Genomic DNA, 19,597 nt, shown 5'->3' with positions numbered 1-19,597 from the left:
CACAGGGGCAGAGCTTTCCAAGGCTGTGGGAGCCAAACTCTTGCATCAGTGTGCCCTGGATGTGAGATATGGAGTCAAAGGAGATAATTTTGGAACTTTAAGGTTTAATGACCCTCCTATTGGATTTTGGCCTCACATAGGGCCTGTGGCCCTTTGTTTCAGCCAATTTCTCCCATTGGGTGGGTTTACCCAATTCCTCTACCCCCATAGTATCAACAAATAACTAACTTGCTTTTGATCTTACAGGCTCATAGGTGGAAGGGACTTGCTTTGTCTCAGATGAGACCTTGGACTTGGCCTTCTGGGTAAATGCTTGAATGAATTGAGACTTTGGAGGACTATTGGAAAGGCATAATTGTGTTTTGAAATATGAGGACATGAGATTTGGGAGGGGCCAGAAGTGGAATGATATGGTTTGGCTGTGTCTACCCAAATCTCATCTTGAACTGTAGTTCCCATAATCCCCATGTATTGTGGGAGGAACCCAGTGGTAGTTAATTGAATCATAGGGGTAGTTTCCCCTATGTTATTCTTGTGATAGAGAGTAAGTTATCATGAAACCTGATGGTTTTATAGGGGGCTTCCACCTTCACTTGGCTCTCATTCTTCTCTTTCCTACTGCCATGTGAAGAAGGACATGTTTTCTTCCCCTTCTGCCATGATTTCTCAGGTCTGTCTTTATTAGCAGCACGAGAATGGACTAATACACCCATCCTGACCATTCCCCAACCTAGAAATGACCTGTCTCTTTACAGCTCCAACTGTTGCTTTCATGCAGTGGATTTGTATCATAGAATCACTTTACTCATAATTAATCTGTTACTTAGTGCCACACTGACCTTGCATTATTTCCCTCTATCCCTACCAGAAAAAACAATCTACTCATATATATTGAGATTACAGAGGCTTTTTACTAAAATGGAATTGTGTTAACCTTGAAAATACAAGGACTCAAAGGAATTTAAAAAATATTTCTGGGTTCCCTGCTGTCATCCTCTAAGAAATACTGTGTGCTTCTGAAATGTGCCTGAATGAGTGATATGGTTGAGACAGAGCTCCTGCTTTATAGAAGCTTACAGTTTTCACAGAGTAGACTAGGAAAGCTCAAAGATGACTATGGTACAGGGGGAATAAAAACAGGCTATGGATCTATTATAAATGGAGAAATGACATTTATTTGGTGACAGGACAGACTTCATGGAAAAGGAGGCATTTCAAATGGGCATCATTGGAAAAAAAGATATCAAGAGAGAGAACATTCCAAGACAGAGAAAATGGCAGGACATATGTGGGAAAACAGCTCAGTTGGATCATGGTATCGATGCATTATGGAGGCCCTTGAATTCTGGGAAAGGAATCTGATTTAATTCAATAGGCAATGGTGGGGCTTTGGGGTGATACAGCCAGAGCTTAGTTTTAGGAAAACTCATCAAGTTGCTCTGTGTATGATGATTTGAGGCACATACAATATGGTATTCTCAATAAAAGTTGGTTGAATGAATTGTTGAAGATATGACTTCACAAATTCAGAAGTACAAAAAGAAAAGAAAAAAAAGAATGCAAAATAGTTTTCCATTCAGGTTGATAAAACAGTAACATTAAGTTTCACAAATTCTTAATACTTGTTATGCTATGTGGTATTTATGCTTGCTACAGGGTCTAGTGGGCATGTGGGTGACTTTACAAACTAATAGAAATATATGTGAAGGATAAACAGAAAGCTTTTCTGCTATTATTTTGATTATTTTAGTAATCTAGTTGATCAATATTTTGAAAAGAGATCAGGATAGAGTACAGTAATGAATCTTATCAAAGTATGAAATTGCAGTTGATAGCAGTAAAATTGAAATGTTCTTAAAGACTAGTAGTGGGTGAAAGAAAATCTCCATAGAGATGGAGAACTTCAGCTGAGCTAGAAACAATATCCTTAAAGGAAAAAACTCCACAAACTTTGGAGACATTGCACAGTTAGGAGTTTTCCTACTAACACTTTGCAACACCTAAAGAACACTGCGAAGATTTTAGGTTTACTTTAGTATTTGAGGACATGGGCTTTAAGGGCACAAGATGGTTGCTTGCATCACAGATAGTTCTTTTTGTCAAAAGCAACAAAGCCTATTATTATACAATTATTATAAAATATTATTATAAAACTATAAAACTACCCATTTCTGTTTTTAGTTCATCCAGATAATACAGAAGGTACATCTAATAATATTCTGAGTGTTCCAATGAATGCAGAGAATAATGGCTGTACTGGAGGAGAAAAGGATTTGCCTGAAGTTGACAATATGAAGCTCAGCATATTCCAGGTAGGGCTGCAGATCCACCAGGATGAAATCCCCTCTACCAAGATTAAGGTCAAATTCCTATATAATAAGTTAGTAATCTCCTGTAGATATGAAAGTTGCCTGTTTTTTAGCAGCCAAAATTTCCACACCCATGCTAAGAAAACTGGGCCCTTGAGTGGGGCCCAAGATTCTATAACTGAACTTACCTTAATAGAAAGTGAGAATAACAACCAAGGCCACAATGCTTTATCATTTTTCAAATACTGCCACATATTTATCTCAGTTGTTCTTTACAGTCAAGTGAGGTAGCTATGGACGTTACCAACATTATTCCCATTTTACAGCTGAGAAAACTGAGGTTTGGAAAGATTAAGATACTTCCTGGTAAGTGACAGTTGCCAGTCCAGACATATTTCTTAAAAGAAAATCCTTTGCTGTTTCCACATCATACTATCATCCATTGATGTAAGGAAATTGCACTAGGAGACAGAAAGAACCATCAATATTATTAATGTATTTATTTAAAATTAATGACATTTTGGCATAATTTTCCTACAAGTTTGGAGAGTATCTTGTAGCTAAAATAATGGAAAGGTACTAGAAAGAAAATAGCCCAGAGAAGTTGGGAGCTGAGTTGATGACAAAGCCATGTGATCTCCTTCTGTTTCCATTATGCTAGCTACAAGATACTCTCCAAACTTCTAGCCTTTTTAGAGACAGTTTCTAAAGATATGAGTCAGCACTACCCCTTTTAAACCACAGAAGGTACTAAAGTATTTGCTTTCTGAAGTATTCTCTCTTTATGTAGGGCCAAAAATGGGAAGGGATAGATGAAGTGGTTAATGTCACTCCATCCCGCAAAAAGTGCCTTGCACATAGTGCCTATTAATGTTATATAATTGTGATAGTGAATGTTATATATCAACTTGGCTGAGCCATAGTGGCCAGATATTCAGTCAAACATTATTCTGGATGTCTGTGTGAAGGAGCTTTTTGGATGAGATTAACATTTACATCTGTGGCCTCTGAGTAAAGCAGATTACCCTCCATAATGTGGGTGGGCTTCATCCAATCGCCGATGGCCTAAATAGAAAAGACTGCCCTCCCCAAGCAAGAAGGAATTCTGCCAGCAGACTGCCTTTGGAATTGAAATGCAACTCTCCCCAGGTCTCCAGACTGCTGGCCTACTCCATACATTTTGGACTTGCCAAGCCTATGCAATCACATGAGACAATTCCCTAAAATAAATCTTTCTATGTGTACACACACACAGCCTGCTGGTTCTGTTTCTCTGGAAAACCCTGACTAATACAATAATGTTAGGTAATATAAGTAGCAAGTGTGTGCGTATATATATAGATAGATAGATAGATAGATATATGTAATGTTATATATATGTAATACTTACAAGTAATGTTTTATATACGTAATATGTCTTCACTTAACATCATAGATATGTAATGTTATATATATGTAATACTTATAAGTAATGTTTTATATACATAATATGTCTTCACTTAACATCATAGATATGTAATGTTATATATATGTAATACTTATAAGTAATGATATATATATGTGGGTGTGTGTATATATATATATATGTAGTAAGTCTTCACTTAACATTATGGATAGGTTTCTGGAAACTGCAACTTTAAGCAAAATGACATATAACAAAACCAATTTTACCACAGGCTAAGTGATACAACCAAGAGTTAAGTTCCTATGGCAATATTTACTGTCACAAAACATTCCCAAACTTCTAAAGACAAAATACTTCTAATATTAAACATTGAACTAAGTGTGATCTATACATATATTTAAGAAAGACTAATGAACATAAGATAATTATTTACTCAATTTTTGGTGAATCAGTGATGGCAGTTGTAATGGCGGTGAGTTAAATCAAGAAATAAAGGTTTGCAAAGCAAAAATTGTAAGGAGCATCTCCTCCCCTCATACAGTTCACAATCCCACAGATATAGCGACTCACTGAGTGCTACTTACTGCATCATTTATTGCTGTGCATTTGGATGATTATCCTAGACTTGACAGATGTTTACAATCATTTGTCTTCATTCATTCATTCATTCTTTTTTCAATCTGCTTATTCCAGTTCAGAGTCATGGGTGGCCAGAGCTTATCTGGGTGGGAACTCACCTGGTACAGGATGCCATCCCATGACAGGGCACACTCACACCCACACCCACTCCCACACTCACTCATAGTGGGACCTTGTGAACCTCACACAGATGAACCTCACAGGCACAGCTTTAGGATGTGGGAGGAAAGCAGAGGTGCCAGAGAGAACCATCATGGGCAATGGGGAGAGCATGAAGACTCCACACAGGCAGGGGCCCCAGCCTGGAATCAATGTTCTTTCTCACCAATGTTAAACTAAACAACTTTGAATGAAACAACTTTATTCAAAGACCTGCTGTATACACACACATATAGACACATACACACACCTATTCAATGCAGTAATGGAAACAAAAGAGCCTTTCTGCCTTCATATGAAATTAAAACCAGCCTGCTAAGAACGGAACAAATAATCCTTTCCAGAAGATGCCAACTGCATCCTGGTTGTCTCTAAATTGAAGTTCAGGGTTCAAGAAAGAAAGCAATAATCTCAGCTGGACTCTAGAGTTGCCTTCATCTCTGTGTCAGAAACAAATAGGGACTAAATTTGTCTTCTAGGCGTTTTAGGAGACCCTTTTCATTTGCTTAAACATATGGAGCAATTTTAAAGTGAAGGAATGTTTCATGAAACCTAACAGCTCATTTTGATGCATTTTAGAAAATAATATAACACCATTATCACTCCAGAAACATTAAATTCTGGGTCCTGCCCACACCCACCCTGGACTGATAGAGGTTTGTGCAAAAAGAATTTTGAAGGAGGGAAGGATTAGGGAACAGCGGATTTGTCCTGCCATTTTGTTGTGACTATGAAGAAAGCAAGGCTTCGCATCATTATAATTATTTCAGGAAGAACCCAGAGGGTGCTGAGGTTCACTCTCATACTGATTTGATTGGCAAACATAAACGAGGAAGTGAAAACAAGGAGAGGCCAGATAAGCTCTGGTCACCCATGACTCTGAACTGGAATAAGCAGATTGAAAGTGAAAACAAGTACCTATTTTCTAGTTTGAGTCCTGGCCACTTTCATCCCAACACATGCCAAGGGAGATATGGGAAAAATCTAACTCAAGGATTAGAGGAGAGAATGCTTTTTTAAACTTCAAATGCTTTTATTGAGTAAACACTGACTATATAAAATAGCAAAGCAAATGATAGGAAAAAGGTCTTTTGGAATAAAAAGAAATTTCCAAGTGAATTGGGAATTATTTGGAAGAATGAAAGCCACAACTATGTTAGCAATTCCTTATAGCTTTTGTGGATAAGGAAAACAGAAAGCCCAACACTCATAACTATAAACTGATTTTTCTGTTACCGTGGAAAAGGCCTAGTAAAACATTTTCTAACTTCTATATTTGGAGTACTTGTCTGGAATAATTCCTGAAAAGAAAATGTCCTCTTTACAATTCTGAGCATTTTATTTAAAAAGTCAGATAGTGAGATACATATATATAGTTATCTACCAAAAACTTTGAAGAAATTAGTCTTTATTATCTTCAGTTAAAATGTTAACTATTAAATAGAAATGGATTAATCAAGATAGTGACAATTTATTTTCACAATATATGTTAGTTTTTAAAAATGTGTGGTTACTAATCTAGCAGCTGTACTGATTTCTGTCATTCAAGCACTGCTGCTCCTGTTCCACTCCCCATATTTTCATTGCCATCGGTGAATTCCCATTGTCATGATGTCTGTAAACTCGTATTTGATGTAACTTACAAGGAGATTCTCAGGGCCCATGAAAGGCAATCACATGAAGTATAATCTCTTTAAAGCACTTCTTGGATCTCTGGCAATGGATTCTATGCTAAGAATTGCACCCCCCGACACACACCCCACCATAGTTTATATGCACACAGCTTCCTCTAATTTGAATGCAAACCTGCTCTAGGCACCCATGAGTAAAGGTACAGACAGGGTTCTGTGCAGTGGGGCACATCCATGTGTGTTTACTGAACAGAGCCTGTTGGTTTTGCTTTTCTCATTTGCCCAGCAAGAGATCCTGGATTGCACATCTGAGGCCACTTCTTGGCAACTGTCAAATCTGCTTTGCTTGCTGTCTTCGTATTTCCTGCTGATATGTTTTCTTCTTTTCCCCAGTGGACTTTGCACCGTGTGGTAACACACAGCTGGGGAAGATAAATGGGATTTTGGTACCCGTGTTGGGGGGATCATTAATTTGACAAAGTTGCTAAAGACAGGGTTTTATCTCTGCTTTTCACAATGAGATTGCCTTACTGCTGGGCCATCTTCTCTTTTGTATTTGAGAGTGAATCTTCCTACTAGTTTTATCCCTAGAAGGCTTAATAAGAGTCTTGAAAATACTAAATTGTATGTACAGGAAAGTAATTTACTTTGGGAATTAAAAGATATATTTAAGTTGGTGCCAAAGTATTTTAATGGCAAAAGCCACAAATACTTCTGCAGCAAACTAATAGAATGCATGTATTCCCTTGAAAAATTTAGATTGAACAAGATCAACATCTAGGTTGACATTTAGCTTTTAGATCTTTGGCCTTTGTGTTTATATGGAAATTACTAGCGTTTTTATATTTAAAGAAGTTAAAGGAAATCATAGCATTCAAGTGCTGAATATGTTTTAGCTATTTATTTTAAATATATTTTAGCTATAATAATCAGCCTCCTTTATTTTACAGAGAAGTAAACTAAGGCCTAGAGCTAGTAAGTGACATAGTAAAGTCATATGGCACAGATTATTACTGGCAGAATGAGTATTTCCTAAAAATTAGGCCTGTGACCCTTTGTCAGCATTATATAAGTTTTAAGAGTGAAGGAACTGTTGGCTTTAGCAAAATGGGATCAATCTACCTTTTGAAACCTTAACAATAGTAATTCTATACGACTGCTTTTTCTTTAATGCCCTTCCTGTTATTTTTTAAAAATTTTAAGTTCTGGGATACATGTGCAGAATATGCAGGTTTGTTACATAGGTATATATGTGCCATGGTGGTTTGCTGCACCTATCAACCCATCATCTAAGTTTTAAGCCCCACATGCATTAGATATTTGTCCTAATGCTCTGCCTTGCCTTTCCCCCTACCCCTGACAGGCCCTGGTATGTGACGTTCCCCTCCCTGTGTGCATGTACTCTCATTGTTCAACTTCCACTTACGAGTGAGAACATGCAGTGTTTGGTTTTCTGTCCCTGTGTTAGTTTGCTGAAAGTGATGGCTTCCAGCTTGATCCATGTCCCTGCAAAGGACATGAACTCATTCATTTTTATGGTTGCATAGTAGTCCATGGTGTATATGTGTCATATTTTCTTTATCTAGTCTATCACTTATGGGGATTAGGGTTGGTTCCAAGTCTTTGCTATTGTAAATAGTGCTGCAATAAACACACTTGTGCATGTGTCTTTACAGAATAGTTTATAATCCTTGGTGTACATACCCAGTGATGGGATTGCTAGGTCAAATGGTATTTCTGGTTCTAGATTCTTGAGGCAACGCCACACTGTCTTCCACAATGGTTGAACTAATTTACACTCCCATCAACAATGTAAAAGCATTCCTATTTCTCCACATCCTCTCCAGCATCTATTGTTTCCTGACTTTTTAATGATCGCCATTCTAACTGGCGTGAGATGGTATCTCACTGTGGTTTTCATTTGCATTTCTCTAATGACCAGTGATTATGAGCTTTTTTTTCATGTTTCTTGGCCGCATGCCTTCTTTTGAGAAGTGTTTGTTTATATCCTGCATCCACTTTTTGATGGGATTTTTTTTTCTTGTAAATTTGTTTAAGTTCCTTGTAGATTCTGGATATTAGACCTTTGTCCTATGGGTAGATTGCGAAAAGTTTCTCCCATTCTGTAGGCTGCCTGTTCAATCTGATGATAGTTTCTTTTGCTGTGCAGAAGCTCTTTAGTTTGATTAGATCCCATTTCTCAATTTTTGCTTTTGTTGCAATTGCTTTAGATGTTTTAGTCATGTAGTCTTTGCCCATGCCTATGTCCTGAATGGTATTGCCTGGGTCTTCTTCTAGGGTTTTTATGGTTTGGGTTTTACATTTAAATCTTTAATCCATCTTGAGTCAATTTTCATATAAGGTGTAAGGAAGGTGTTCAGTTTCTGTTTTCTGCATATGACTAGCCAGTTTTCCCAGCACCATTTATTAAATAGGCAGTCCTTTCCCTATTGCTTGTTTTTGTCACGTTTGTCGAAGATCAGATGGTTGTAGATATGTGGTGTTATTTTTGAGGTCTCTGTTAGTTCTTCTTTTCCTTACTAGTTAACAGTATCACAGCTTAACAACCTTACTTATGGCATGATGTAACATGGTTTTCTCATGTCAGAAACTGCTAGACAGTAATAGAACCCAGGCTAATAGTTGATTGGGACTTCAGACTTTTCTTCAATTGCAACAAATTAACCAGAAACACACACACACACACACACAAAACAGATTTAACAAGTTCACACAGAGCAGTTCTAACAAATATGGGATTTTTGTTAGCCAAATTACAATTATTCTCTCAACAAGCTAACAACCTTTTGAGGAAACTGATTAATTTATCAAATGAGGATGAAAAATAATTTTTAAATGCCTTCTTCAAGGTCATGTTAATTGCTCAATTCAGCAGTTTCTAAACCATCTCTTGATTTTACATAGTAAAATTGATAGAGGAAAATATGATAATTAGAATTCACAGTTAATCTCTAAACTTCAATTTTCTTTGTAAAACTCATTTTCTTTGTAAATCGCTGGCTGAAGATATTACTCACTAGAATTCTGTTTTCCATGCCTGTATCCAGAAGCACTTGGCAGCCAATCCACCAGGGTGATCAAAGCCATCCAGTAGGTTAATCTCAGCATTGCTCCTGGTTACACAGCCTTCAAGCCAGGCTCTAGCCATCCTGGATTTTTCTGAATATGGGGATGGCCACAGGGGTATCCCACTTGGATTTTTCAGAGAACTTGCTGTAATGAGTGGAGTCGGGCTACAGCTTCCAGATACAGTGCTTTTGAGGTCTGCTGGAGGCTTAGAGCTGGGAACATCCTATTCCCACGTGGCCTCCAGTCAATAACTGGAGGTCATTTCCAATCAGAATGGGACTCCTCAATGAGAAATCTTTGTGCTGGATCTCCTTGATGGGCTAGCCAGGACTTCCTCAGAATTATACTGCAGTCTGAGGCTATTTCTACTCTGTCTTCCTCCTTCCTACTCTCCTTTTATAGGCTTTCCTTGCCTACTCCTGCTCCCTTTTCTGTTATCTTTCACAGGCACTATCCCCAATAATACAGCTGGAATTCCTAAGTCCACCTTGGCATTCACTTCCTGGGCGACCCAAGCTAACACAGTGAGTTAACTGACACTCTTTGATAAATAACTTTTTTGCATCATTCATCATAATTGAACACAGTCTAAACATCCTGTCTGAATTAGCAACTTTGCCCCTTCCCTCCTCCACAGCTTCTTTTGAATGGGTGGGTCTCAGCAGCCACATTCATAACCAAGTGTCCTTGGACCAGGTGTAGACACTTGATTACAGCTGAGTTAATCATGGATCTTTCTCAAGAATTTAAATGAAGAGATACTGAAACAATGGTTATTTGGTATTGAGAACCAGAGCTGCATGTTTTTGTTTAGGACTGAGGCCAGAATGCGTACCATGGTAACATCAAACCCCATATAATATGTAACTCTGAAGAAAGAGAAACTAAAGATCAGTGGTTGCCGGGGGGCTGGAGGAGAGAGCGATGAATAGGCAGAGCACAGAGTTTTTAGGGCAGTGAAAATACTCCGTATGATACTGTAGAAAGGAAGCTAGTCTGCTGCAGATATGGAAAAAAGAGCAAAGATGAAAATGATAGCATCACCACTTTGGAAGGTGGTTTGGCAGTTTATTACCAAACGAGACATACTCATCATACAAGCCAGCAATCATGCTCTTTGATATTTATCCAAAGGAACTGAAAACTTACATCTATACAAACACCTTCACATCAATGTTTATGACGACTTTATTCATAATTGCCAAAACTTGGAAGCAACCAATACATCCTTCAGTAGGTGAGTGGAAACTAAACTGTGGTACATCCAGACAACAGATTATTCAGCACTAAAAAGAAATGAGCTATTAGGTCATGAAAAGGCATGGTGGAAATGTAAATGCATATTACTAAGTGAAAGAAGCCAATCTGAAAATTCTACCTACCATATGAATCCAATTATGAGATATTCTGGAAAAGGTAAAACTATAAAGAAAATAAAAAGATCAGTGGTTGCTGAGGAAGGGGTAGTGGGGAGGGAGGAATGAATATGTAGCACAGAAGTTTTTAGGGCTGTGAAAATTTTCTGTATGATACTTTAATGGTAGATACATGTCATTATATATTCACCCAAACCCATAGAATGTACAGCACCAAGAGTGAACCCTAATGTAAACTATGGACTCTGGGTCATAATGAAGTGTCAATGCAGGTTCATCAATTGTAACAAATGTTCTACTCTGGTGGGGGATGTTGATAATGAAAAGTATGCATGAGTTGTGGAAAGGGATATAGGGGAAATCTCTGTGCTGCTTTCCCAATTTTGCTGTGAACCAAAATGGCACTAAAACATTCTTTAAAACAACAACAGCAACAACAGCAACACAAAGAAAATGGCTGCTTGATGACCAAAGCCATCATCCCTTGGTCCTAGATCCCCCAAAGTCTGGCTGCACCCCTGGATGCTGGGCTCTACGAGGTCCCTCTGTGCTCTTACATTAAATTTCTAATATTAAAGCTAGCTTGAGCCATAAAACAGTTCCCAAGACAACTGCTCAAAAGCAAGATTTTCTGCATATTCATCTGAGACTTGAGTCCAGCCAGTTCCTTTCCTGATACTGAGAGGTGAAGCCAGCTGAGCTTCTGGGTCCGGTGGGGACTTGGAGAACTTTTGTGTCTAGCTAAAAGATTGTAAATGCACCAATAAGTGCTCTGTGTCTAGCTAAAGGACTGTAAATGCACCAATCAGCACTCTGTAAAAACGCACCAATCAGAACTCTGTAAAATGGACCAATCAGCAGGATGTGGGCGGGGCCAAATAAGGGAATAAAAGCTGGCCACCTGAGCCAGCAGCGGCAACCTGCTCAGGTCCCCTTCCGTGGTGTGGAAGCTTTGTTCTTTTGCTGTTCACAATAAATCTTGCTGCTGCTCACTCTTTGGGTCTGCACTACCTTTATGAGCTGTAACACTCACTGGGAGGGTCTGTGGCTTCACTCCTGAAGTCAGCGAGACCACAAATGCACTGGGAAGAGGGAGGAACAAAGAACTCCAGATGTGCCACCTTTAAGAGCTGTAATACTCACTGCGAAAGTCTGTGGCTTCACTCCTTAAGTCAGCAAGACCACGAACCCACCAGAAGGAAGCAACTCTGGACACATCTGAACATCTGAAGGAACAAACTCTGGACACACCATCTTTAAGAGCTGTAACACTCACTGTGAGGGTCTGTGGCTTCATTCTTGAAGTCAGCGAGACCAAGAACCCACCAGAAGGAATAAATTCTGGACACAATACCATTAAAAAAGATTGACAGTTACTATAAAATCGCTGTCTTTTTGTTCTTAACCATTTGCCTGCATCATACAGGGTGACATACAGCAACTGGCATAAAGGGGCTTGAAGAGAATAAGGCTAATACTTTTTTCTTTGCATTTTATTTCTAGTCCATGTTCTTGCAAACCACTAAAATCCAAGGTACTTTGACATCTACTTTTCTAAAATATACAATGCAAGTGGACCAGGTCAACTACACATTTCAATTTAATTCAATAAACATTAACCAAGCACCTGTTACGTGGCTAAGTAGTATGCTACTGCTTATAAAATGATGACTATAAACATAACCCAACGCACAGAAGTTTAATATTATTCAGTAGAAAAGTCACATGCACATGAAATTTAAAAACACACACACAATATATATAAGGTGTCAAATTTAAGGCAATATTTAATGCAGTTAAGTGCCATGGCAGACAATGCATTTGCTCTAGTTAGGTATCACTGATTACATTTCAGATCTTTATAAATAAACCAATTATTCTTTGAGTTTAAATAGTTTTGAATGTGTAAGAACTATCATCTCTCTTGGCCAGTGAACTCTTCCTAGGAAGGTTCTGTGCTTTATTTTGCAACCCCTGAGAACCAAAAAAGGGCTGAAGTTACTTAGTACACATGATTGATTGAGGCTTAGGACAATGAAACAGAAAAATGTTCCAGTATTCTACAGGTCTTTCTTTTGCTCCTAGGGTATTTAAACTCTTGATTTTATTTTCACATACAGTGTGAACCAGATACTACAAGTATCAATATTAAAATGTATTTATAAGTATATCAGGCCCAGTGAGGTGGCTCACACCTGTAATCCCAGAACTTTGGGGGGCTGAGGTGGGAGGAATGCCTGTACCCAGGAGTTCGAGACCAACCTAGGCAACACTGTAGACCTCTCTACCAAAATATTCCACTACAGGTGCCACATGCCTGTAGTCCCAGGTACTCAGCAGGCTGAGGCGGGAGGATTACATGAGTTTGGGAGGTCAAGGCTACAGTGAGCCATATTGTGCCACCTGACTCTAACCTGGGTGACAGAGTGAGACTGTGTCTCAAAAAACAAAAACAAAACAAAACAAAAGCAAAAAAAAGAGAATATCAAATATTTTATTCTAATTGACGTCTGAATTTATAAAAATCATTTTCAGTCATTCAGAATGAAAAAAAGTCAAGTCAAACAGAATATGTAAGTTAAAAGATTCAAAAGATTTACAGTGTATCTGAAATTATTCATTGTCCATTTTATTTACAAGTGATTAAAATACATCCTTGACCAATAAGGTTTGAGACTTTAGAATATTAAGTGTTTAGTTATGACCTTGAAACAAATTGGTTTTTCAAAACACAGCAAATAAAAATATTTTAATAAAACGATTTGGCTACTATCCTTTTAAAAGCCACCCTAAGGGCAAACATTATTTGTTTATTTAATCTAATTTTGCCAGGGATTTGCATTCCCTGGGAGGTTGTTCCAAATCCTTTAACTTTTACTCAGGTCCCCATCCTAATACCTTCTATCTTGCAATACCCAGCAGATGAAATGAGCCTCTAATTATTTTACTGACAAAAATCAGGAAACTCAACAAGCTTTCTCCAATATCTGCACCTTTGTCTTATCTAATAGCCTGTTTTTCGATCTCAGAAGAAGATAGGCCTCTTCTGTTTCTCATCCATTCTCCTCTCACCTCTAGGAGCCTGCTGTACCAACCATTCACTCTCTTCTGATGCCTTTCATTTTGCCTTCCAGTATTGTATTCCATAAAACAAGTGAACAAATTAAACTTCATAAGATACTTTCCTTTAAGTTAATACTCTTTTAAACAACTTACCTTCTCTTCCCTACCTTCCCACATTTTTTGACATAAACAGCTTGTCTCTTGAAGGCTTGCTTCTTTCAAGGCCCTTCTAACCCCGTGCCAACTGGATACAACCAAGGTGTTCCCTGCTGTTCTGAATATGGCAAGGTAGCTGTACCAATGCATGGGCTGGCTGCTACTTTGAAAGCCTTCTGACAACGTTGCCACTTCTGAGACCTGTGACCCCCAGACACCACTCCTCAAATTGCCTTGTTGCTCTGTTGACTCTTCCAAAGGGCTCCTCACTGTTCTCTCCAAGTTCAGCCCCTCTTCATTCTGATGATCCCAGCAGTCATGGCCCTAAAGCCCAACTAGGATTGGGTTCCTTCATTGCCTAGAAGCCTTTATGCCTCTCTTGTGCCTGCTGCTAAGCTAAAACCTCTCTAGCCAGCCACTTGGGTTATTCACACAATGGCTGTCATCCCTCTGCAACCCCTTTCGACACCCTGCAATCGAGTCAGCCTCAACTCTTTTCCACCCATTTCTTTGGACTTTCCAATCTCCTTGTCTAGAATCTTTCCTTACCTTCAGGAGAGGCCAATCAGAATCTACCAGAACTTGAAAGACAAAATCATCGCTACTGGTGTGCTAGCCCAGAGCTTTTGCCTGAAGCTCCAGAAGCTTCTGACAAATGGATATCAGGGCATTTGTCCTGGCCTTGGATTCTCTTCCTTCACCAGGCTGTAGGTTCTTTGAAGGAGGTGGCTAGGGAAGCTGATGTAGAAGAATGAACAGAGTCAGACGGACTTAGATTCGAGTCCCGCTCTTACCGTCTCTGTGGCCACAGGCAGGTTACTTACTGTTTTTAATCATCTGTTTCCCCAAATGGAAGAGTGAACTAACAACATGTCATAGAACTGTGCTGAAAATTCCATGATATAGGAAATAAACATCTGGCATCCAAACATATTTATAAATTTTTGTGTTTTTTTTTTGAGATGGAGTCTCGCTCTGTCACCCAGGTTGGAGTGCAGTGGCCCGATCTTAGCTTTTACTGCAAACTCCGCCTCCCAGTTTCAAACAATTTGACTGTCTCAGCCTCCCGAGTAGCTAGGACTACAGGCATGCACCAACATGCCTGGCTAGTGTTTGAATTTTTAGTAGAGATGGGGTTTCACCATGTTGCCCAAGCTGGTCTCAAACTCCTGACCTCCGCCTGCCTTGGCCAAAGTGCTGGGATTACAGTTGTTAGCCACTGTGTCTGCCCATGTTTTTTCTTTTTTTTTTTTTTCCTATATAGTTCAGATTACTCAATTTAGGTTGGAGCTGCCTATGGTAACAAAACATCCTTTTTTCTTACTTTTTTCCTTTTGTGGAACAGGCTATATAGAATATAAATGAAACACTTGAAAATTTCACGTGTATTCTTATTTCTCTCTAGGGAAGCAAAAAAAAGAACTGTTAACACTAATTATTCTTCCTTGAAATGAAGATGGAAGGAGGGAAGGAAAAAGGGAGAGAGAACGGAAGAAAGGGGAGAAGGATTTTGGTGGGGAGGAGGGAGAGAGTTATTTAATGTTTTTATATGAGAGAAATGGAATGTTATTCAGCTGGAAACAGAGAAGTGCTTCCAAAACACTGAATTTATAAAGACCAATTCCTCCAGATTTCAAAGATATTACCAACACAGGTCAGCCTGCAAATCAAATACGTGTTTTTCATTTGTTCCCCAATTCCACCCCTCCAGCTTTCTGAAGTAACCTGCACGTAAATGACTGTAGATGAGCCTTAAGCAACTGCTTGTCTATTTTCTTAACATGGCTTGGCCAGGAGTTGTGAACATCGGCTTGGAAGGCCTGGTTTAGCAGTGACCGTCAAACCACCTCACAACTTTGCACTGGGCATACACTTTGCTGAGTAGGGCAGTAAGCAAAATTGGGCTTTGGCTCACTGCAGAAAAAAAGTTATCCTAAATATCCACAGTAAAAGGAAGTGGGGAGGTTCTGTTCTCATCAAGTAAGTGAAGTTCGCTAAAATGTATCATTTGCTAAGCCTCTCACAATGAAAACAGCAACTATAAATGTAAGAAAAATATCCCAGGTCCTATCTTCTACAGGTTACTGAATCAGTTCCCTTTTGAGGATACTGAAGACATTCCCCAAAAGAAACCTGTATTACTTTAAATCTGCTGTAGAACTTGGCTTTGCATCAGTCATCCCAACAAATTCTAAGAACTTCAAAATGCATTAATCCTTAGTGAACTGGATCTGTGGAACATACTCATTCTGAGTGTTTTGGCAAAGTAGCCCTATGTCACTAGCTTAATTGGTGGCAGGTTATTTTCCAGCTGTCAAATAATCTTTTCCTATTTAGGAGTCAGAAGTAAAGACATTCACTCATAAAGGAATTGAATAACTTGGAACACGAACAACATAAGTATTTATTTGAAAAACATTTTCCATTTAAGTAAAATGGCAAATTAGCTAGAGTAGCTTCTTACTGCTAATTCTATTTGCACTCACAGTCACTTTTATTCATCATATTCAAAGATACTGCTACCAAAAATGATTTCACAAAGTATTTAGAAAAAATATATACAGTCTCTCTAATAGAAAGTTAATTAAAACAACAAAGCTAGGCAATATCAAGCTAAGATAGGAAACCAATTGACATGTATAAACACAAATAAATAAATATGTACAAAAGAATCTATGCCAACAATAGACAAAGAAAATCTTTACAATGCAAGTGAATGGTGACAAGAATGGAAAATATCTCAGGATCCTAGACTACGACTCTAACACAACGTAGTTTAAAAAGAGGGAAAAAGAAAAGAAAACATAACGAAAAGAGAGTCTGAATTGATGCTATTCTCAAAGGTAGGCTGAACTAAATTTAGGCTCCCCAGCTAAACTCCTGACCCTCTGTTCTGATGGGGGCCTAAATGGAGGTGAGAACTGCATGCTTAGAACTGACAACAGAATTTGGCTCCATCTTTCAAATCCATTTACAAATGTTTCTCTTGAGCAATTTCTTAATTTTTTTCTCATCTGGTTATTGAAAATTTCTAAAGTGGAGCTGACATTGTCAAATATGAAAAAAATATTTTCCTGGAGCCATATGAATATGAGTAGAAATTGAAGCTATATCTTAATTACTATTGACTAAGCACTTTGGGCAGAAATCTGACTAGTTAGAAAGCTAACTAATTAAAATCTACTATGAATGGCTAAGGTTTTGGGGGAAATGTATATGAATATTCAGTGACTAAGATTCATTTTCTTCCATACGTAATCTCTGCCAAAATAAGCAGCCTGTTAATATATGCCTATTGAAAAGGATTTGGCTCAGTGACCTTAGATTTACTATTTTACGTAGAATCTCAGTGACCTTATATTTACTATTCTTTTTTACTGAATACAACCCTCCCCTGTGAAAGCCAAGCTGGGTAATGCTCTTGTCTCCCAGGATGGTGTTGCAGGATGTTGTAAAAATGGAACAGTAATAAAAAACCCACTACCTCATTATCTCATCATCTGCTGGAGCCAGGCAAATAGCTTCCTGATTGAAGCTCAGCAAAAGGTGAGAGGTCCCTGGGGTTGCTGGGTAGCCTAAAAGCTCTCCCACATCTCAGACTGCAAACTACCTGTTTTTCGTGCAGAGAGAAAAGCCTCTAGGTTCCAGGTTCTGGACTTTGCCTTTAAGCAGACTGGCTTTGCCAGAATGTCTCCTTTTCTTATCACTTAATGCTGTTGCCTCCCAGAACCTGATACTTCCCAGATAACCCAGAGCAAATGTGAAAAAGCACAGCATGCACTGAGACCGATTTCTAAGAAACTACATGGACTCCATCATCTAAGAACAATTACAATGTGGTCTCCTATACATTTATTAGCAAGCAAGCATTACTCAGAATAGTCTGAGAGTTAAGTAAGCTGCATAATAGTATGCAAGGTTTGTATGCAGCAGCCTGATCCATAAATAATACACCATCTATCTTGCCAGACCTCCTCAGGCTCTTATATACTATAACCAGAGGACTGACACACAAGTAGTTTTTAGACTAGCTATTGCAGACCCAGCTGTTCATAAATTATTTTGATTATTATGACTCACCCATACGTCTCACTTCATATTCCTTGGAACAAAACTCTCAATGGGGAAATACGAGGCTTTTATTTGTGTGTTAGGAAATGTCTTAAAGTCTCCAAAGCAAGGACAGAACAAGAGAGTCTCAATTATGTGTCTCCTAAAAGGAAAATTCCACTGCATACAGCTTGCCTAATGGAAATTCTCCTTCCTCCCACAAGCCTATGGGCTTAATATACAGCAGAGGGGCAAAAGTACAGGTGTAAGAGATTCATTCTTAAACAACTCCTGGGAGTTCCACAATGATGGAACATCAACACTAAACTTGACTGGAATGTATGGGATTAAATTATACTTAATGCTTTGGCCCTATGCCTTGAATAGAATAAGTAAAATGTTAGAAATTTATGTAGCCTCATTTAACTATGTCAACATTTTGGGAAAATTTTCTTAACCATGTTATGGTTCTGAAGGTGTAATATTTAAAATAATAAAAAAATCCTTTTTAATCTTTGGGTCAAGGAGTAAACAGTCTTTTCTGCCTGTGGTTGAAATGTCATTGAAAACGAGAACATGGTACTGCATTCACAGAAAGTAACACTGGAATGGGATTTGTGGGCATTCAAAATAGTTACATTTTTTATTGTTGAGAAAGAAGATGCAGAAAATGGGTATATCCAGATATAACGATTAGGTGGAGTAAAATGAGCTCTATCTAGGGTCTTCCTCAGCATTGCTTCTCCCTTGTCTCTAATTTGAATGTCTCCCCTGCATTATGATTACTCTGATTCAATTAAATATTTTAAAAATCATAGCTTCTGTGGCTACTGAGTCATGTTGCTCTCAGTACTGAAGTTTTAGTGATGACAACTCTTCCATGGAAGAAATATATTAAAAAGAAAAATTCTGAATTTCACAAAAGCCTTCTTAACAAAATACATTCCTTATATATATGCAGTTACCTAGGTAATAGCACATTTACATCACTAGTTGCAGTTTTCACTGCTTGCAAATCTTCACATTTCTGCAGATTGATTTCTTTATCTTAAAGATATTAAAACTTTGTGCTGTGGCTGAAGGTGTCTGACATGATAATATTTTTATAGAAGTTGTCTGAATGAGCATTGCAATAACCCTTGACCTTATCAATGACCTGATGGACAGGGATGATTGATGTTTGATCTCCATCAGCATGGGCCAGTTTTGACAAGGACTTGTCCATGGAAGCATTGTCTGCAAGAAATGATAGAAGAAATTAGGTTCAAGATGAGCTGGTGGCATGCCTACAGTCCACCATACTGTATACTCCGTTTTGCACATTAAAGAACAAAAGAAAATAAAACTCCGATTCTTTCTTAGATTAGGTAATAGGCAACACTAAACTTCCATGTTCTTCTTCTTCTAAGTATACTCCTGATAGTCACTGAGTGTCAGCTTGCCTTCTAGTAATTTGTACTGTGGCTTACCATAAGAAATATTCTTGAATGTAGCAGAGCCAATGAAAAAATTATTGGAAAACCACTTCAAAAAAACATGCACTATGGCTTGAAAGATGTACAAAATTATAAGGAATTAGAATGTGCTGAAATATTTGTGGAAGAAATTATATCTAAGATATGTTTTCAAATAATATAGGAAGGAAAAAATGAGTAGGGGTGTATAACTAGCTATAAATTGATGGTTACAAGGGGATTTATAATAGTATCCTCTCTACTT

The 19,597-nt window shown here is 38.2% G+C and overlaps 1 protein-coding gene across 5 annotated transcripts in view; it reads right to left on the bottom strand.

The window, feature by feature from the left end:
• Positions 1-16,202: 16,202 nt before the first annotated feature.
• ADGRG6 (adhesion G protein-coupled receptor G6) overlaps positions 16,203-19,597 on the bottom strand; it is a 140,652-nt gene continuing 137,257 nt past the window's right edge. For all 5 annotated transcript variants that reach the window (XM_024248994.3, XM_024248993.3, XM_024248991.3 and 2 more), the window contains one exon: positions 16,203-19,114. In XM_024248994.3, coding sequence (XP_024104762.1) covers positions 19,069-19,114 — 46 coding nt within the window. In that variant the 3' untranslated portion in view covers positions 16,203-19,068. The remainder of the gene's footprint in view (positions 19,115-19,597) is intronic.

The sequence above is a fragment of the Pongo abelii genome, chromosome 5 (assembly GCF_028885655.2).
Source record: "Pongo abelii isolate AG06213 chromosome 5, NHGRI_mPonAbe1-v2.0_pri, whole genome shotgun sequence".
Lineage (NCBI taxonomy): Eukaryota > Metazoa > Chordata > Mammalia > Primates > Hominidae > Pongo > Pongo abelii.
Note: the sequence above shows the minus strand (reverse complement) of the source record. Positions and strands in the feature narration are given on the sequence as shown.